The sequence below is a fragment of the Littorina saxatilis genome, unplaced genomic scaffold, assembly GCF_037325665.1.
Source record: "Littorina saxatilis isolate snail1 unplaced genomic scaffold, US_GU_Lsax_2.0 scaffold_294, whole genome shotgun sequence".
In the NCBI taxonomy this organism is placed as follows: Eukaryota; Metazoa; Mollusca; class Gastropoda; order Littorinimorpha; family Littorinidae; genus Littorina; species Littorina saxatilis.
The window spans coordinates 59,680-81,825 of record NW_027126812.1 but is presented as its reverse complement, the minus strand read 5'-3'; the positions used below and the strand labels follow the sequence as shown (position 1 = coordinate 81,825).

At 43.2% G+C, this 22,146-nt stretch overlaps 1 protein-coding gene across 1 annotated transcript in view; it reads right to left on the bottom strand.

Moving 5' to 3' along the window:
* LOC138955302 (RING finger protein 32-like) overlaps nucleotides 1–22,146 on the bottom strand; it is a 37,936-nt gene that overhangs the window by 849 nt on the left and 14,941 nt on the right. The window contains exons 3-6 of the mRNA XM_070326928.1: nucleotides 10,672–10,796; nucleotides 9,986–10,094; nucleotides 1,612–1,776; nucleotides 6–196 (exon numbers count right to left, since the gene is read on the bottom strand). Coding sequence (XP_070183029.1) covers nucleotides 6–196; nucleotides 1,612–1,776; nucleotides 9,986–10,094; nucleotides 10,672–10,796 — 590 coding nt within the window. The remainder of the gene's footprint in view (nucleotides 1–5; nucleotides 197–1,611; nucleotides 1,777–9,985; nucleotides 10,095–10,671; nucleotides 10,797–22,146) is intronic.

The following is a 22,146-nucleotide window of genomic DNA, read 5'->3' as shown; positions in this document are numbered from 1 at the left end:
CTAGCCCCGCTTTCTGTCTCGCTGCCTGAGATTTGGTGAGGTTAAGGGAGGCGACTGCTGTGGTGGGACTTGAGAGTGGCTTCCCCTTGCTTTCACCAGCACCTCTGTCGCGGCTGGATGTGGGCGGTGATTTGTCGACCTCGGAGCAGAGACCGGTGTGGCAGATCGGGCACTCCTGGTTTGCCCGCTCCACCGCCTGCAAGTAAGAACAAATATTAAAGAGAATGTCACATATTTTTATTTACTGTGGTTTTATCTAGAGGTACAGCAAATGAAATTGAAACTAAATAAAACTGTCACTTTCTCTGAAGCAGTAGTTACTTTCTCTCAAACCACAGTCAGTTTTCAACCAGATCCATTCCTGCAATAACTGAACTAACAGCTAGATAACAGCTAGCGCCTGTTGTTGTTACCTTACAGTCACTTTAATTGTCTCGTTACCTTACAGTCACTTTAATTGTCTCGTTACCTTACAGTCACTTTAATTGTCTCGTTACCTTACAGTCACTTTAATTGTCTCGTTACCTTACAGTCACTTTAATTGTCTCGTTACCTTACAGTCACTTTAATTGTCTCTTTACCTTACAGTCACTTTAATTGTCTCGTTACCTTACAGTCACTTTAATTGTCTCGTTACCTTACAGTCACTTTAATTGTCTCGTTACCTTACAGTCACTTTAATTGTCTCTTTACCTTACAGTCACTTCAATTGTCTTATTACCTTACAGTCACTTTAATTGTCTCTTTACCTTACAGTCACTTTAATTGTCTCGTTACCTTACAGTCACTTTAATTGTCTCGTTACCTTACAGTCACTTTAATTGTCTCGTTACCTTACAGTCACTTCAATTGTCTTATTACCTTACAGTCACTTTAATTGTCTCTTTACCTTACAGTCACTTTAATTGTCTCGTTACCTTACAGTCACTTTAATTGTCTCGTTACCTTACAGTCACTTTAATTGTCTCTTTACCTTACAGTCACTTTAATTGTCTCTTCCCTTACCTTACAGTCACTTCAATTGTCTCTTCCCTTACCTTACAGTCACTTTAATTGTCTCGTTACCTTACAGTCACTTCAATTGTCTCGTTACCTTACAGTCACTTCAATTGTCTCGTTACCTTACAGTCACTTTAATTGTCTCTTTACCTTACAGTCACTTTAATTGTCTCTTTACCTTACAGTCACTTTAATTGTCTCGTTACCTTACAGTCACTTCAATTGTCTCGTTACCTTACAGTCACTTTATGTCTCTTTACCTTACAGTCACTTTAATTGTCTCTTCCCTTACCTTACAGTCACTTCAATTGTCTCTTCCCTTACCTTACAGTCACTTTAATTGTCTCTTTACCTTACAGTCACTTCAATTGTCTCGTTACCTTACAGTCACTTTAATTGTCTCGTTACCTTACAGTCACTTCAATTGTCTCGTTACCTTACAGTCACTTTAATTGTCTCTTTACCTTACAGTCACTTCAATTGTCTCGTTACCTTACAGTCACTTCAATTGTCTCGTTACCTTACAGTCACTTTAATTGTCTCTTCCCTTACCTTACAGTCACTTTAATTGTCTCTTCCCTTACCTTACAGTCACTTTAATTGTCTCGTTACCTTGAGTTGAATCACGTCCCAGTCGTCTTCGGTGATGACGCGATGTATGGCGTCAAAATGGCGGAAGATGTCACGACTCCTCTCCAGGCTGTTGTCAATCTCATGCAGGAAACTGTTGACGTCAAAGTCACATGATTTGATCATGCGGTCTGTGATGCCTTCCAGCTGAGGACACACAGATATAACACAGAAGATGGTGAATGGTCGGCCATCTCTTGAACTAGCCCTGTGGTCTGTGATACCCCCCAGCTGAGGACAGAAATAACACAGAAGATGGTGAATGGTCGGCCATCTCTTGAACTAGCCCTGTGGTCTGTGATACCCCCCAGCTGAGGACAGAAATAACACAGAAGATGGTGAATGGTCGGCCATCTCTTGAACTAGCCCTGTGGTCTGTGATACCCTCCAGCTGAGGACAGATATAACACAGAAGATGGTGAATGGTCGGCCATCTCTTGAACTAGCCCTGTGGTCTGTGATACCCTCCAGCTGAGGACAGATATAACACAGAAGATGGTGAATGGTCGGCCATCTCTTGAACTAGCCCTGTGGTCTGTGATACCCTCCAGCTGAGGACAGATATAACACAGAAGATGGTGAATGGTCGGCCATCTCTTGAACTAGCCCTGTGGTCTGTGATACCCTCCAGCTGAGGACAGAAATAACACTGTACACAGAAGATGGTGAATGGTCGGCCATCTCTTGAACTAGCCCTGTGGTCTGTGATACCCTCCAGCTGAGGACAGAAATAACACAGAAGATGGTGAATGGTCGGCCATCTCTTGAACTAGCCCTGTGGTCTGTGATACCCTCCAGCTGAGGACAGAAATAACACTGAAGATGGTGAATGGTCGGCCATCTCTTGAACTAGCCCTGTGGTCTGTGATACCCTCCAGCTGGGGACAGAAATAACACAGAAGATGGTGAATGGTTGGCCATCTCTCGAACTAGCCCTGTGGTCTGTGATACCCTCCAGCTGGGGACAGATATAACACAGAAGATGGTGAATGGTCGGCCATCTCTTGAACTAGCCCTGTGGTCTGTGATACCCTCCAGCTGAGGACAGATATAACACAGAAGATGGTGAATGGTCGGCCATCTCTTGAACTAGCCCTGTGGTCTGTGATACCCTCCAGCTGAGGACAGATATAACACAGAAGATGGTGAATGGTCGGCCATCTCTTGAACTAGCCCTGTGGTCTGTGATACCCTCCAGCTGAGGACAGAAATAACACAGAAGATGGTGAATGGTCGGCCATCTCTTGAACTAGCCCTGTGGTCTGTGATACCCTCCAGCTGAGGACAGATATAACACAGAAGATGGTGAATGGTCGGCCATCTCTTGAACTAGCCCTGTGGTCTGTGATACCCTCCAGCTGAGGACAGAAATAACACAGAAGATGGTGAATGGTCGGCCATCTCTTGAACTAGCCCTGTGGTCTGTGATACCCTCCAGCTGAGGACAGAAATAACACAGAAGATGGTGAATGGTTGGCCATCTCTTGAACTAGCCCTGTGGTCTGTGATACCCTCCAGCTGAGGACAGAAATAACACTGAAGATGGTGAATGGTCGGCCATCTCTTGAACTAGCCCTGTGGTCTGTGATACCCTCCAGCTGAGGACAGAAATAACACAGAAGATGGTGAATGGTCGGCCATCTCTTGAACTAGCCCTGTGGTCTGTGATACCCTCCAGCTGAGGACAGAAATAACACTGTACACAGAAGATGGTGAATGGTCGGCCATCTCTTGAACTAGCCCTGTGGTCTGTGATACCCTCCAGCTGAGGACAGAAATAACACAGAAGATGGTGAATGGTCGGCCATCTCTTGAACTAGCCCTGTGGTCTGTGATACCCTCCAGCTGAGGACAGAAATAACACTGTACACAGAAGATGGTGAATGGTCGGCCATCTCTTGAACTAGCCCTGTGGTCTGTGATACCCTCCAGCTGAGGACAGAAATAACACTGTACACAGAAGATGGTGAATGGTCGGCCATCTCTTGAACTAGCCCTGTGGTCTGTGATGCCTTCCAGCTGAGGACAGAAATAACACAGAAGATGGTGAATGGTCGGCCATCTCTTGAACTAGCCCTGTGGTCTGTGATACCCTCCAGCTGAGGACAGAAATAACACAGAAGATGGTGAATGGTCGGCCATCTCTTGAACTAGCCCTGTGGTCTGTGATACCCTCCAGCTGAGGACAGAAATAACACAGAAGATGGTGAATGGTCGGCCATCTCTTGAACTAGCCCTGTGGTCTGTGATACCCTCCAGCTGAGGACAGAAATAACACAGAAGATGGTGATTGGTCGGCCATCTCTTGAACTAGCCCTGTGGTCTGTGATATCCTCCAGCTGAGGACAGAAATAACACAGAAGATGGTGAATGGTCGGCCATCTCTTGAACTAGCCCTGTGGTCTGTGATACCCTCCAGCTGGGGACAGAAATAACACAGAAGATGGTGAATGGTCGGCCATCTCTTGAACTAGCCCTGTGGTCTGTGATACCCTCCAGCTGGGGACAGAAATAACACAGAAGATGGTGAATGGTCGGCCATCTCTCGAACTAGCCCTGTGGACATCACATCAATGCTTAGCAGAACAGTGGACATTTTGTTATGTTTTATGAAGTCTTATATCGCGCGCGTATCTCCAGACTCGGACTCATGGCGCAGGGATCTATTTTGTCATTCCTTCAGTGTGACAAATCTTACCCTGGGCTGAGTCAGGAAATTACAAGATGGTCACCACAACAGGCTGATTATGAAAAAACATGTTGATAAAAAAACAAAACAAAAACACAAAAGAAAAAATCGTTCAGAGTGAATGATAAATTTGAACAAGTGTTGTTTTGTTTGCCATCTTTTGGTATGTCTGTATCCTTGTTTGTTCCCCAGCACATGATACTGGTCTGGCTAGTTTACTTTCTGTTTGTTCCCCAGCACATGATACTGGTCTGGCTATTTTACTTTCTGTTTGTTCCCCAGCACATGATACTGGTCTGGCTAGTTTACTTTCTGTTTGTTCCCCAGCACATGATACTGGTCTGGCTAGTTTACTTTGTTTGTTTTGTTTGTTCTCTCTGTGTAGTGGGAATGTATATACCTTGTCAATGTTTGTTCTCTCTGTTTAGTGGGAATGCATACCTTGTCAATGTTTGTTCTCTCTGTTTAGTGGGAATGCATACCTTGTCAATGTTTGTTCTCTCTGTGTAGTGGGAATGTATGCATACCTTGTCAATGTTTGTTCTCTCTGTGTAGTGGGAATGTATGCATACCTTGTCAATGTTTGTTCTCTCTGTTTAGTGGGAATGCATACCTTGTCAATGTTTGTTCTCTCTCTTTAGTGGGAATGTATCTATACCTTGTCAATGTTTGTTCTCTCTGTGTAGTGGGAATGCATACCTTGTCAATGTTTGTTCTCTCTGTGTAGTGGGAATGTATCTATACCTTGTCAATGTTTGTTCTCTCTGTTTAGTGGGAATGCATACCTTGTCAATGTTTGTTCTCTCTGTGTAGTGGGAATGTATGCATACCTTGTCAATGTTTGTTCTCTCTGTTTAGTGGGAATGCATACCTTGTCAATGTTTGTTCTCTCTCTTTAGTGGGAATGTATCTATACCTTGTCAATGTTTGTTCTCTCTGTGTAGTGGGAATGCATACCTTGTCAATGTTTGTTCTCTCTGTGTAGTGGGAATGTATCTATACCTTGTCAATGTTTGTTCTCTCTGTGTAGTGGGAATGTATCTATACCTTGTCAATGTTTGTTCTCTCTGTGTAGTGGGAATGTATTTATACCTTGTCAATGTTTGTTCTCTCTGTGTAGTGGGAATGTATCTACCTTGTCAATGTTTGTTCTCTCTGTGTAGTGGGAATGCATACCTTGTCAATGTTTGTTCTCTCTGTGTAGTGGGAATGTATCTATACCTTGTCAATGTTTGTTCTCTCTGTGTAGTGGGAATGTATCTATACCTTGTTAATGTTTGTTCTCTCTGTGTAGTGGGAATGTATCTATACCTTGTCAATGTTTGTTCTCTCTGTGTAGTGGGAATGTATATCTATACCTTGTCAATGTTTGTTCTCTCTGTTTAGTGGGAATGCATACCTTGTCAATGTTTGTTCTCTCTGTGTAGTGGGAATGTGTCACGCTTCAATATATCACATAGGCGATTATGAAACGGTTAGTTACTTCTAACTAACTAACCACACCACGATCCACTCTCGCAGTCATACAATTAAATAGAGACAACAAAAGTATAAGTTTCAGACGCCTGTTTATGTAAAAACTCGCCACCTCCCTCGAGACTTCACTCAAAATATGTTCTTTTTACGTTCACAAGACGTAAAAAACTAATGGTCACTGACAAAATGCCAGTTAGAATAGAAAATTATAGTAACACGCTGATCCCGTGTAAAGATAAGAAAATATGACTGTTTTGCTTCTAAAAGTTCAAGTTCATGCAGGTGTCACACACCCCACGTCGTCCCTACTCGAGTATAATCACAGATAACATAAAGACAACGGTGGTCAACGGGGTGCGTAAGACATGGTGCACTTAGCTTTCTTTCGCCACTGGGTGGACGTCCTGTAATTAGTCTTTTAGCCTCCACAAGTGCTCCGTCGAATGAAGTGCTGGTTTAGCGTAGTGACGAAACAGGGAACAGTGGAGGCATCAGGCGCCGCACCCAGTCGCTGGTTAACGGTTTAGCCGGTTCGCTGGTTAGCTGGTTAGCCGGTTCGCTGGTTAGCCGGTGTGCTGGTTAGCGTGTCCCCGCAGAAGGCAGCCCGAACGGAAGTTAGGAAAACGAAGGCTGCAAACAGAAAGCATCGGTGCACTAAACATGTCAGCTACCCCTCACCCTCCACCTTTAAACATGTCATCTTTACATATCTCATCGAGCACGTGGGCCTGCACAAAATCAATGGACTTTTCACAACAACAAAACAGCCGTCTTTTCGTCTTTCTCTCCCTATCTGCAAAAACCATATACAGATTAGTATTTTAGCGTCACAGAGAGCAAATTATGCGCTAACCTGGAGAGAACAACAGAGTATTTCATTCCACAAACACAGACTCGTCAACAGCATTAAATAATGATTTATTACCTCAAACAGCCTATGAATGTAGCACTCTCATGGAAGCAAAACCCGCTTCCTCCCTGGAATGGCCTCTGTTCGTCAACAGTGACAACAACATCCAGAAACCCCTTGTCGAATACTTATGCGAAGAACCATCGCACGACGAAGGAAAGATTTGACGACTCGTCCTCAGCAAAACATGTGCCAGTAAGAAGGTGATAAGTAGAGGTTACATGCCGAGTCTCAGTGATTATTAAAAATAATGGTCGAAGTTGGCGGATCATGAAAAATGCGAGCTTCAGCGAGCTTTTTCATGACCGCGAACTGAGACCATTATTTTTAATAATCACTGAGACGAGGTGTGTAACCTCTTTATTCCTCCTTTCTTCAGTTATTCAAAGAAAACAGGAGTTTTTGTGCGAAAGTTTGATCGAATCCGAATCACTCAACCAGTCAACCTGCGCAGGCGATCGATTAATGCGCGGTTGTATAGTTCCGTGCAAATCATTCCATTCTGTTAACACTTCTTGTCAGTTTCCCTGTTTTAGACTAAAATCAAGTACACAGATATGCTGTTATTCTGCTGTGGCGGTAAAGGCAGATATTGTGTGTTCTGTTTATGTTTTAGTATCGTGTTAGGATAATGTTCTTTCGTCAAATGGGACTAGCAGACGAACTTTTGCACCCGTGTTCGAACGTTAATTACTGTATGAAGTTCAGTTTTCTGGGGAAAATAGTGTATGAAACCGCTTTATGTTGTTTAAATTGATGAGATGTGTGCATTTTGTTGCGTGTGATCTTTTTATAAAATGAAATATTGTTGAAAACTGACCGTCGGATTGCAGTCAGTGTTGTCGAAGAAACTGCGTTAAAAGAAGGGGAACTACTCTTGTCGGCAAGAGTATGAGTTACTTGCCTTGGGAATTTGCTTGTGGTGAACGGTGTGTGCACGGCAGATCTAGATTCAGAAAACAACCTAACTCATGGATTTTATATGGAGATTCATGTGTTCAGGCCTGTAGTTGTTAATTTAAATGTGGTATGTTTGTATTGTTTGCTCCAGAGATGTATATTTCGTACGTATAGAGAGTTCGGAACTTTTCAGTCGCAAAAGTAGTACCAAAACAGAACAGCTTCTCAACCCATTGCGCTATCGAGGATTCAGGCTGTTGCTGGCTCGTTATTTGTTTGGTTGCTGGGTCATTATCGAAAAATAACTAGCTCTACAAGTTTACAGAGGTAAAGAAGCAGAGGGGGGAATAACTTGTATTATTCCCCCCTCTGCTTCTTTACCTCTGTAAACTTGTAGGGGTAGTTATTTTTCGATAATGACCCAGCAACCAAACAAATAACGACCCAGCAACAGCCTGAATCCTCGATAGTGCAATGGGTTGAGAAGCTGTTCTGTTTCGGTACTACTTTTTGCGACTGAAAAGTTCCGAACGCTCTAATGTACGAAGTATACATCTCTGGAGCAAACAATACAAACATACCGCATTTAAATTAACAACTACAGGCCTGAACACATGAATCTCCAAATAAAATCCATGAGTTCGGTTGTTTTCTGAATCTAGATCAGACGTTCATCACAAGCAATTTCCCAAGGCAAGTAACTCATACTTTGTCTAGCGACAAGAGTAGTTCCCCTTCTTTTCACTCAGTTTCTTCGACAACAGACTGCAATCCGACGGTCAGTTTTCAACAATATTTCATTTAATAAACAGATCACACGCAACCAAATGCACACATCTCATCAATTTAAACAACATAAAGCGGTTTCATACACTATTTTCCCCAGAAAACTTAACTTCATACAGTTTTTAACGTTGGAACACGGGTGCAAAAGTTCGTCTGCTAGTCCCATTTGACGAAAGAACATTATCCTAACCGATACAAAAACATATACAGAACACACAATATCTGCCTTTGCCGCCACAGCAGAATAACAACATATCTGTGTACTTGATTTTAGTCCAAAATAGGAAAACTGACAAGAAGGGTTAACAGAATGGAATGATTTGCACGGAACCGCGCATTAATCGATCGCCTGCGCAGGTTGACTGGTTGAGTGAATAGGATTCGATCAAACTTTCGCAAAAAACCTCCTCTTTTCTTTGAATAACTGAAGAAAGGAGGAATAAAGAGGTTACACACCTCGTCTCAGTGATTATCAAAAATAATGGTCTCAGTTCGCGGTCATGAAAAAGCTCGCTAAAGCTCGCATTTTTCATGATCCGCTAACTTCGACCATTATTTTTGATAATCACTGAGACTCGGCATGTAACCTCTACGAAGATCCTCTAGAGTGCCGAATACTCTATTCGGTGAAAACCATCATACTCTATAGACCCCTGTATCGATCCTTCTTCTACGGCCGCTGGGTGTCAAGTGCCCCGTCCTTGTGTCTCAGACAGACAACCTTGAGAATAACACGTGACTGACCTTGTCACATAAAAGGTTCAGCTATCGACAATTCTGCCTCGCCAAGCAAAATTACCCCCGTGAAATGCGTGCAACACGAAACATCCGTGGTCGTCTTGCGCTGTCAGCAAAAACCACATCCGGTGACTGGAAAACAGACGCTTTCCTGTCGCACTGGATCAAGAGAGGGCACCCCACCGAGTGACCTTTTCCTGATCCCTGTCACCTAATCGTGACAGAATGTATCTATACCTTGTCAATGTTTGTTCTCTCTGTTTAGTGGGAATGCATACCTTGTCAATGTTTGTTCTCTCTGTGTAGTGGGAATGTATCTATACCTTGTCAATGTTTGTTCTCTCTGTGTAGTGGGAATGCATACCTTGTCAATGTTTGTTCTCTCTGTTTAGTGGGAATGTATCTATACCTTGTCAATGTTTGTTCTCTCTGTGTAGTGGGAATGTATCTATACCTTGTCAATGTTTGTTCTCTCTGTGTAGTGGGAATGTATCTATACCTTGTCAATGTTTGTTCTCTCTGTGTAGTGGGAATGTATCTATACCTTGTCAATGTTTGTTCTCTCTGTGTAGTGGGAATGTATCTATACCTTGTCAATGTTTGTTCTCTCTGTGTAGTGGGAATGTATCTATACCTTGTCAATGTTTGTTCTCTCTGTGTAGTGGGAATGTATCTATACCTTGTCAATGTTTGTTCTCTCTGTGTAGTGGGAATGTATCTATACCTTGTCAATGTTTGTTCTCTCTGTGTAGTGGGAATGTATCTATACCTTGTCAATGTTTGTTCTCTCTGTGTAGTGGGAATGTATCTATACCTTGTCAATGTTTGTTCTCTCTGTGTAGTGGGAATGTATCTACCTTGTCAATGAAGAACTTTTTGCGCAGTTTTGGGTCTTTGGGTGGCACAGCCTGTCTCAGCTTTTTGTACCACGACCGCACAACATAACCCCTCCACGCCGCCTGGATCCTGGTCCACACAAATAAATACACAATGTTGTGAGACAGGACAAACACATTCATAACATGCATGTTTTTTTTCACTTTATAGCAACCTTCAGTGTCAAGAGCATACATACATTCTCTGTCTCTAATACACACACATGAAAACCTAAACCTGTGAAATTAATCCATTCTTTTGCAATTGTTTACAAATAACTCATTTAGTTACAGATTTTTACTTTGTAACTTAGTTTTTTTTAAATTCAGATAGTGTAAGGGAAGCAACCATGCTTGTTTTCTACAAAAGTAATGTCATTATTACTTCCCTTGAATCAGTCCAGCACAAGTCTGGAATTTTAGCAAATAGCCATTTTTCTGTTCGTTTTTCTGACAGCTAATACAGTGATGTTCACTTCTCTTTGAAATGTGGCAAAACTTTTAATTGAGGTTTTGAATGACTGACAAATCTTGATAGCAGAAAAATACTGGAATTAGTGTCTTCATATTCTCAGGAATTTTATGAGTTATTTTTTTATGTCTGACTAGTAGGTATTGTGTCTGTCGCTCAGTATTTATAAACTTAAAACTCTTGTCGTACAACCAACCTTATGACGCTCTTGAGTTTGAACTCTTTGGCGCCTTCATGAATGACGCGTGTTTGGTACTGCTCGCGTCGACACATAGGGCACGTCTTTTTGCCTGTGTAGCGCTCGAAGGCTTGAAGACACGCCTGTGAAAACACGAACACAGTTATGTCAGACATGCTCCTGGGAAATACACATAAAACAGGGCAGGCAGAAAAGGCAGGGAGGAAACAAAACAAAACAAGAAAATGCATCTGATTCCTCTACTAAAGCTGTCCACACCATGTAAAAAAGTCAGTCTGTTACTCCACCCACACATTTTGTACTTCTTTATTTGAGGGCCCCAAAGGGTTTAAAATCGTGATCGTGATTGGCGTTTTTTGACCTTTCTGTGACCGTGATTGCCGAAATTTCCATTTCTGTGATCGTGATGGGACTTTGCCCGTGATCCGTGATGACAAAAAAATCAAGTCTCGTGATCGTGATCGTCATTTGTTTTCGTGATCGTGATGGGCATTATTGCAAAGCATTTTATTTTCAACGTACATTTTTCACAGCTGTATCACTCTATGATCCTCTATTCGTCAAAGAGCCAATCCCGATTGAAGGGAAGCAACAACACATTCAGAAATATGATTTTGACAGCGATTGCTTCCCTTTAAGAGAACCAATCACACACAAAGAGAGATCAAATCAGAAGGCAAATTGCAAAAGTCTGCATGCCAAACTTCATCCAATGGAAGGGCTTCGTGCAAAAGTTTTGAGTGCATTCAGTCAAATTCGAATTCGAAGATCAAAAATGGCGTGCAGCGGTACTGTCATCGAACTTCTGTTATATTTTGTGGATTCAAGCCAGACCAAAGAAGGCGGCGAGAATGCCTTCCTTGGTGGAAAGGTCAGGCTACGGGTCGGTCTTTCCGAAGACGAAATATCAAGGTATGTTGATCTATGTTGCTCTATGACTGTTCTGAATGTAGGCAAAGATCTTGAAATTTGTTCAAGATCTTTGAGTTTGAGTGAGATCATTGACATTGTCGACATTGCCACGTCCGGCTGTCATTCGCTCAGTGTGACCTCGACTGGCTCGAGATCGAGTCTGCGTGTAGCCAAAACCGAAACTAGAAATGTCTTTTTCATCCCAGCAACGTGGACACGCTTGGCATAGATTCTAATTGTCGCTTCTTTGCATTGAGCTTGGATTTATTTTAGCGCCTGTAAACTTTAATATCAACAATGGGTTAAATTCAGAAACAATGGCGGGGAGACGTGCCAGTTTGGGTCACTTGATCCTCATGTCAAAGACGATCAAAGTCATGTTCGTTGGGGATTTTGTCAGGCATGCTACTTTTCCGGTAATTGCCGGAAATCCGATAAAGCCGTTTTCAAAATCCGGTAATGTCAAATTTATTCCGGTGAAGTTGAAAAATTTCCGCAAAAACGATCCGTGTGAATATCGCGCAACGCGACCGGGCGCCGGTCTCAATGAAGCCAGCGCATAGTTCTGTTGTTTTCACCAGTTTGGAGGTGTGTTGAATGGTGGTGGGGGGAGGCTAAAATGGGATTTTTAACAAGATCACAACACTATTACAGCCCTGAAAATGATGCCCAGAATGCACCAGATTGCACAGATTTTAACCGTTTTTTGAAAAAAAAATTCGGGGGGGCATGCCCCCGGACCCCCCTAGTTGGCTCGCCTGCTTCGCAGGCTCAGGCTTGTGGCTTCACCACTGTCACTGCGCGCTTCTTTCAGGTAAAACCATTTTTGGCCTGTAGCATTCCTGTTTGTTTTTCAAGGCCATGAAACCAGGCGATGGTGTACCTCAAATTGTATGGCAAAGTTGAAAATAAAGAACCCATCACACATACATGTACTTTAATTTCAATCCACCCAATAGTTTTTGAGAAAATGGGACTTACAAGATTTAGCTCTGGAAATGTGAAATTGTGCAAGTATATATTCATGTGTGTGAGTGAGGGTGTGGGAGTTGAATGTTTATGAGTGTAGAGAGAGAGAGAGAGAGAGAGAGAGAGAGAGAGAGAGAGAGAGAGAGAGAGAGAGAGAGAGAGGGTGGAGAGAGAGAGAGAGAGAGAGAGAGAGAGAGAGAGAGAGAGAGAGAGAGAGACTCAGACTCAGACTCAGACTCAGAACTTTATTACAAAAGGATAAAGGTTTTAGGCAAAGCCTATTCTTCCAACCTGTCCTTTATACAACACATAAAGACAGACGCACATTACAAATATAAATTCAATCATATAAAATACAGAAATACATTGTACAGAATGCAACACAATGTGCATTTAAGGAATTACATAAGGAGAACTCAAAAAATTACAAAATTACATTGACATAGTTATACCTTTCATTTGGGAATAAGTTGCTCCGATCAGCTACACATCCGTTAACATTAGTACAAAATGTTTAACAAAATAACAATCGAACAAGACATTTCATTCACGAATGATGTGTGAACGTGACTGTCTCTTAAACATTTTCACTGAAGTTGCATTTCTTATCTGTTGGGGTAAGGAGTTCCAGAGAAACGCTCCCGAGAAGGCTAAACTCGATTTGTAGAGGTCTATGCGAGGTATAGGAGGGATGATTTTGAAAGAGATTGAAAGAGAGAGAGAGAGAGAGAGAGAGAGAGAGAGAGAGAGAGAGAGAGAGAGAGAGAGAGAGAGAGAGAGAGAGAGAGAGAGAGAGAGAGAGAGAGAGAGAGAGAGAGAGAGAGAGAGAGAACAATGAAAACAACATTCTTGTTACTGATTACAAATCATGATATGTATTTCTATGTGTGTATGAAAGAGAATTAAAAAAATAATAATAAAAAATGCAACAGTTCTCACTTTGTGTTGAATAAACAATAGATCCAGAGGAGCGAATTACTGTGTGGTTGTGTTTACTTTGACACGTGCTATCTGTACATGCAACTTTTACCGTGACCGTGATTTGCCACTGGTGTTCGTGATCGTGAAAACAAAAATCAAGGTAACTGTGATCGTGAAAGCTAAAATTTCCCTTCCCGTGATCGTGATGATACCCCCCCTTTGGGGCCCTCATATTTCTTTGTGTAAATCCTGTTTGAAGCCACTGCACTTAAATGACAGTTTGAAATGACAGTTTGAAATGACAGTTTGAAATGACAGTTTGAAATGACAGTTTGAAATGACAGTTTGAAATGACAGTTTGAAATGACAGTGTTAAATGACAGTTTTAAATGACAGTTTTAAATGACAGTTTTAAATGACAGTTTTAAATGACAGTTTTAAATGACAGTGTTAAATGACAGTTTTAAATGACAGTTTGAAATGACAGTTTTAAATGACAGTGTTAAATGACAGTTTTAAATGACAGTTTTAAATGACAGTTTTAAATGACAGTGTTAAATGACAGTTTGAAATGACAGTTTGAAATGACAGTTTGAAATGACAGTTTTAAATGACAGTTTTAAATGACAGTGTTAAATGACAGAGTTAAATGACAGTTTTAAATGACAGTGTTAAATGACAGTTTTAAATGACAGTTTGAAATGACAGTTTTAAATGACAGTTTTAAATGACAGTTTGAAATGACAGTTTGAAATGACAGAGTTAAATGACAGTTTTAAATGACAGTTTTAAATGACAGTTTGAAATGACAGTTTGAAATGACAGTTTAAAATGGCAGTTTGAAATGACAGTTTGAAATGACAGTTTTAAATGACAGTTTCAAATGACAGTTTTAAATGACAGTTTTAAATGACAGTGTAACCGGAGCCCTAGAGAGGGTCCGTATCCTCATTATTTGTTCTCAGGGGGAGGCTGAAGATTGCCGAGGAGAGCAACTATGGTTATCTTACCTTTACTCTGGCCCTATGTAATGTAGCTGCACAATCAGTCTAGTCTATGCCTCGCGTTGTGTTCAATACATGTGCCTACAATACTAGCCGACCTCGGTATTCAGAGGAAACCCTGTGTGTTTCTTAGTGATCTAGACTGTGCGTTACATAAATATTGTGATGTGTGTTTTGGATGTTAGAGTTTGCCACGTACAGTACAGTTTTAACAACACATGTTTACAGCACAACAGTCAAGGAGAGGCAGAAGTTACAATACATGACACGAAAGCAAGCTCACACACTTACGTTCGTTCACCGACACGCGCATGTTCACGCTCACCTCTCGTACGTACAGTGATGTTCACCATAACTCATAGGAAACAGTTACAAGGTTTTATTTTACACTATATTACATGAAAAGCAAGTAAACAAACCCATCAAACAAAGCACCAAACAATCCTTCAATCAGTCTTACCTAGCGTTTACCCCCAACTCCGATTCAGTAGTAACTAGCACCTACGGCTCGTTTCTTACGTATGTTTATCTCATTCCTGTTCTGTTTCACACACAAGACAGACACGGCAACAACACGTAGACTCAACACTGAAAGACAGAACGAACATGCAAACGTTCAGCATTTAAATGCAACGCTGAGAGACAACGATCAAGCAAAACACACAGCATTTGTTCAACGCTGAGAGACAACAAACAAGCAAAACACACAGCATTTGTTCAACGCTGAGAGACAACGATCAAGCAAGACACACAGCATTTGTTCAACGCTGAGAGACAACAAACAAGCAAGACACACAGCATTTGTTCAACGCTGAGAGACAACAAACAAGCAAAACGCACAGCATTTATTCAATGCTGAGAGACAACAAACAAGCAAGACACACAGCATTTGTTCAACGCTGAGAGACAACAAACAAGCAAGACACACAGCATTTGTTCAATGCTGAGAGACAACAAACAAGCAAGACACACAGCATTTGTTCAACGCTGAGAGACAACAAACAAGCAAAACACACAGCATTTGTTCAACGCTGAGAGACAACAAACTCGCAGAGCCGGCCTCTTTTATAGTCTCTCAAAGACTCGGTACTGATCTTCTGTGATCGCTGTGGGCTGGCTGTAAGGGAGGGGATGGGGGTATCTACAGGAAAGGTGGGGGTGACTAGAAGGAAGGTGGGGTCACTGAGTACCTGCAACTCTGAGCTAGTAGGGCTCTCCCGCTACACTCCCCCCTCCTTAGACCTAATGTGCCCTCACATTAGTCAAAACAAATGACTAGACATCAGTAAATGCATCCACAAAATCAAAATAATACATGTTTAAACACAGCAACATCATCAACAATCGAACCCGTTTTTATTAGACAATATTTTGGCAATCAGACAATGCTGCATATCCATGGGAAAACAACCCAAACACAACTACAGCAAAAATCCAATCTTGATCAGTCAATTTTCTCCACAGAGAAAAAGTAACACAATGTCAACACTACCATACAAAATGCAACCTTTATCCCCATCAACCCGTTTAGTTGATAATATAGGATTTCTCTTTCAAGTCAATGTGCGCTCTTGTATGCACAAGCTTAATACTCACAAAGAAACTCTCGCTCACGGCTTTACAGTAAAGGCCTCTTACTATATCACCACGTCATGAGTTGGATACGAGTTCATTACCCAAAATATATGTGTCAACTATAATTCCCGTTCATCAATTGTAGGGGTTTCTGCGCCTAAATCGTAAATAGGTAGCTTTACGGGCCAATGGCACTGAGGGCTTAACTTTGGACTTTTAACCGACTACTACTCAGACTTTACTGATCTCCAGAAATAATATGTGATGAAAATGGGGAAAAATCGCAACAATACACATGGGTTACGATACACTCGCGAGTTTTATGTGCAAGACATTATTTAGCCCAGTTGAATGCTAGTACTAGTAGCATTGTTCATTAGCTGAATCACTCAAATTCAGCCTACCGAGTAAACGATCATTCAAAAAATAAAATCATGTTAATTTCACACAAATACAAAAACAGACACACGCCCGTGATATCGTCAAGCACATCCAACTTGATATAGTACTGTCTTCTCAAAATGTTTCTCAATATTGAGTAATCCCATTTGTCTATATCAAACTCACATACTGAAAGCTGCCCTTTAAAACATCAGCAGTTCATGACAAACCCCGCTTAGGTTTTAATGGCATAAGTGTCTCCAGAACGTGACACAATTGAAAAAATGTACAAAATCTCATTGCGTATACCATATAATTATTCCTGAACATCATGACTCACAACCGAAACTTGAACTACGCGTTTACCGTAGTTGTAACGCGAAGAGGTAGGGCCGTCAAAAGAGCCTTCGACTGCACCTTTCTAACGTGTATAATTAAATTTACCATACAATTCCTGGCTTCCCTTCGCTGGAGACGGCTCTGGTGGTGACACATCGAACTCGTCGAGGAGTTCTTCCAGCGAAAAGTCGGCGCAGGTCAGGACGTCGTCTTCAACCACGCACGGGGAAGTGGGTAGGCTGGCATCGGGGCTTGGGGTCCGGGACACAGGTGGGCTTTCCTCTTGGGGTGTGGTTGGGGCCTCGTCCTTCTCTCCGGGGTGAGCCGCTGGCAGGGTAGCGACCACACCTTTCGGCCTGGTGCCACCCTGGTGATGTCGCCTCTGGTGCCGCCGCAGTTGACACCCAGTGGTCAGCCATATCTCGCACTCGCCGCACTGAAACTTTTTTGCGGAGGTTACTGCAGTCCAGCTCGGCTTCCGCAATTACGAGTTCTGCCACTGCAAAAATGTATGAGGATGGTGATGATGACAATGATCACGAAGGTGGTTATGAGGGTGAATACCGGTTAGGGGGTCTGACTGTCCTTCCCGCCCTAGTGTTGATGATAGGCCGTTCCCCGTCACTCTCCCCACTCCATTCACTCTCATTCTCACTCTCGTCTTCACTGCTTTCTGGCTCGTCACTCCCACTCTCTGGCAAATTCCTCCCTTCATAAGGTTTAGTGTCGTTAATATGAATTACTAGCGTCTTCCCAAGTCCCTCAATTTTAACAGCACTTTCACCAACCCTTTTCACAACTTTGTAGGGCCCCGTCCACCCCAGACCAAGTTTTTGTTTAGCTTTTGGCGGGTACCATCTCCAGACCCAATCTCCTGGTTCTACCTCCCTGAGTTTACAGTTCTGGTCATGATAGTGTTTCTGTTTCTGTACGCTAACTTCTGACTGTTCCCGTACAAAACAGAATACCTTTTCTAAGGTGTTCTTTACCCACTCCACATACTCGACTGGACACAGAGGCGCGTCACTCACAGGGAACGTACCCAGCTCTACAGTTAAGGGGAGATTGATTTCTCTACCGAACATAACCAGATTTGGTGTACACTGTGTTGACTGATGAACAGTCGCCCTGTATGCTAGCATAATCAAATCCAAGTGGTCGCTCCAGTCGTCCCTCTGCTCATTTACGTAAGCTGACAGCATCTGCTGTATAGTACGGTTTTGTCTTTCGACCATCCCATCGCTTTGTGGATGATAAGGAGTGGTTCGAGTTTTATCTGCCCCTAGCGCTGTGCACAAGTGCTGGAACAAATGAGACTCAAACTCCCTCCCTTGATCCGTATGGATTGTCAAAGGTACCCCAAATCTGCAGATGAACTCTGTGAGAAGTTTGTCTCCTACGGACCGGGCGGTGTGATCGACCAAACAGTATGCTTCTGCGTACTTGGTGTAGTAATCTTCTACCACCATAATGTACTCGTACCCATCATGAGACATAGGTAAGGGACCCATAATGTCAATAGCTATCCTTTCTAAAGGCATCCCCACGTTCACATGTCGCATAGGAAGCTTGGCTCTACCTGGACCTGGTTTTCTTCGTGCACACATGTCACATTGTCTACACCACCTAGCAACATCCTCTGCCATACCTGGCCAGTACACGTGACGCTTCACGCTTGCTAGTGTTCTGTCACGACCAAGGTGACCAGCGGTCCTATCGTCATGCGACATCGTCAACACTTTCTGTCTAACTCCAGCTGGAGCAACCAACAGAAATGTCTCTTGCTTTGTAAGTTTATCCTCTGACACAACGTACAACAACCCATCCACTACCCTCAGGTTTTCCCAATGAGCTATGAGCGTTCTGATAGCCGAGCTGTATTGTGAAACTTCGTTCTTTGGAGGCTTGTCTTCTCTCTTCTTCAGAGCTAACAGAATGCTTGTCACTTGATCCCCCTGTTGGAGCATAACCATCTCCTCATGAGACCATACAGAAAACCAATTACTCCTACAGGGCCAAGACCTTGGTAACCGAGGAACACTATCAGAGTCACTGCCCGACCTCTCGGGGTCAATACCTGTCTGAATGCCAACTCGTTCCTTCCCTATCACTAGAGATCTACCACATCCGTCTCCCTGCCCACCAGGACAAAATGTAGAAGACTGAACAGACTTCGGGGTTTCCTCTTCCGCCTTATCTGCCCTGACCAGTACATCCCTCCCCCACTGAGTAGTTTCGTCTTCACTTACGACCTCAGGGTCAACCAACGGAACTTCCTCGCCTTGCGGCGAGCCAAAGTTTCTTTGCGTAACGCCGGCTAAACCCCTGTCAGCTAAGTTCCGGTCCCTCGCATCACTACGAGTTACTACCCTCACTGGTTTCTGATTACACTGACTGCACTCTTCTCTCTGACAACGCTTCCGCGGAATTCTCGACAATCCATCAGCATTCCCATGCGCAACACCTTTCCTGTGCTCTATCTGGAAATCATAGGTGTCCAGCGAAGCTATCCACCTAGCCACAATCCCCTCGGGCTGTTTAAAGTTCTTTAACCACTTCAGTGAACTATGGTCTGTGCGAACCAAAAACGGCCTTCCCCAAAGATAGTGAGAAAAATGTTTCACGAATATCACCACAGCTAACAGTTCTCTGTATGTTGTACAGTAGTTTTGTCTAGTTTTGCTCAAAGCAGAACTTGCGTAAGCAATGACTTTCTCTTCCCCATCTTGAATCTGTGACAGAACCGCGCCGATCGCGGTTGCACTAGCATCAGTGTCGAGCACAAATTTGCCTTCCCTAGTAGGGTACGCCAACACGGGGGCAGAAACTAATGCTTGCTTCAATCTTTCAAAAGCTTTCTGACACTTCTCACACCACACGAACTTCTGATTCTTCTTTGTCAAATTTGTCAACGGGCTTGCTATTTCAGCAAAGCCAGAAATGTACTTTCTGTAGTACGAAGTAGTTCCTAAGAACGAACGAACTTCTGTCACACAAGTTGGCACAGGCCAACTCGCTACTGCCTCAACTTTCGATTTCTCGCAAGTCGTCCCGTCACGTTTCACAGTATGTCCTAAAAAGGTACATTCATCTTGGAACAACGAACATTTTGAGGGTTTCAGCTTGAGATTTGCATCTCTGAATTTCTGCAGTACCATTCTGAGATTTTCTAGTGCCCCGTCGTCTGTCTTTCCGAGACAAATGACATCATCAATGTAGACTAGACACCTTTCAAACAAAATACCACTAAGAACTAACTCCATTAGCCTTTCAAATGTCGCAGGACTGTTGCAGAGCCCGAACGGCATAACCTTGAACTGATAGAGGCCCTTGTGCGTTGCAAACGCAGTCTTTTGTTTATCTCTTTCATCCATCTCTACCTGGAAGAAACCTTGGGCTAAGTCTAAAGTTGAAAACCAACGCGACCCAGACAAAGCGTCGAGCGAATCTCCGATGTGCGGTAGCGGATAAGCGTCTTTCCTTGTTAGTTCATTCAGTTTCCTGTAATCGACACAGAACCTGACAGACCCATCTTTCTTTCTAACCAAAACAACATTGGCTGCCCACGGACTGTCACTAGGCTCTATGACATCTTCTTTCAACATCTTCTCTAACTCTCTGTCAACCATCTCTTTCTGTGCTATAGGCAGACGTCTAGGGGGCAACTTCACAGGCCTATTTTCTCCAGTATCAATCGTATGACGCACTTTTGTAGTTCTACCAAGCTGACCATCTGGACTCATGAAAACATCTTGAAACTCAATCAAAGTATCTCTCAGTTACGTCCTCATGCCCTCGCTGACTTCTGAAGAGACATTAGTAAGCAAACTTTCAAGGTGACCGGGTAACCTGTCAGAAACGTTCTTTTCTTTTACTTCACCATCTTTCGACAATGAATTCAAAGAGACGGCAGTTTCTACTGTGGCAATGACAGCATTTGCTTTAACTGTTATTTCCTTGTTTGAGAGGTTGGTGACAGGAACAAAAATCTCATCCTTACATACTCGTACTAAGCACCTGGGAACTTCGAGATTTGTCTCTTCCTTGAAACTGTCTAGGCCTTCAACTAATCCATCAGCTTTATCTTTAAACCTGGACCGAACAAGGAAACCTCTGACAAACGCCTCAGACCTAGGTGGCACAATGACTGTGTCACACACCTGCACCCTCGCACACGTGTCGGTCACTTCTCTTTTCAACAAAACCGTCTGGTCTCCTATCTTCAAGGAGCCCTGTGCCAAATCCAACAAACACGAATGTTTCTGCATGAAATCTGTCTCTAGAATGCCTTCACAATTCCCGATGTCCCCAACAACGACATTGTGCGAAAAAATCGCATCACCTATCCCCAAAGATAGCGTAACTTCACCCAAAATGTTCAAACTCTGACCACTAGCAGTACAAAGATTAAACTTACTTGTTTTCAGCGTAGACTGCGTCCCTCTTCCTGCTCTCTCAAAGACTGAAGTGCTAATGACGGTGGCAGCAGAACCACTATCTGCCAAGAAGTCAATAGCCGTACTCTCTCTCTCTAATCTAACCGGTACCAATAAACATCCGGTCTTTGACAGAACACACAAACGCGGTCCTCCCTCCCTTGTAGGAATAAGTGATTCGGCATCTGTTGCTCGGACAATACCCCTAATCGATCCTTCATCTCCCTGTGTTTGTGCTCGGGCTGAGTCTGGAAGCGATGCCGTAGACCCAGCCCCGGCTAGTTTCCCTGACCCCCTGACCTGTCTACGTTAGTGCCTTGCCCATTGTCTCTGGGTCCCTGTTTCGGACAGCCTCTAGAGTAATGGCCCCTGAAACCACACCTGTAACAAGTGACTGAATCCATGTTTCTAGCTCTGTGTCCCTCTTTCCCAGATTTTGCAAATTTTTCCAGGGTCGCAGCTACCTGTTCGCTCATGGTTGTGAAAGCTTTCAAGACAATAGCAAGCGGCTCACTACTATTCTCCGTACTTTGTTCAGCGATGCTTCGGACAGGAACGTTTTCTTGGTTTTCTGGTTTTCTGCCATCAAACCTGTTATCGAAGGACTCGAACTCGCTGGCTAATGCAATAGCTTCATGTATCGAGGAGGGGTGGTTAAATTGTACGTGCCTTCTCAGGTCTTTTGAAGGGAGACCGCCGACAAATTGGTCAATTACAATTGTTTCCCTTGCCTCATGGGGCATTCTCGGGTATGCGCTGGACGCAATTCGATTTAGAGCGAACCCATACTCAGTCACACTCTCCTCTTTCTTTTTGAATCTAGACCTGAATTCTACACGCCGGAGGTTTTCCTTCTCGGCGGGATCAAATCTTCGCCCCAGGGCTGTTTTTATTGCGTCATAGTCCTCCAACTCATCAAAGCCAAGTTCTTGCAA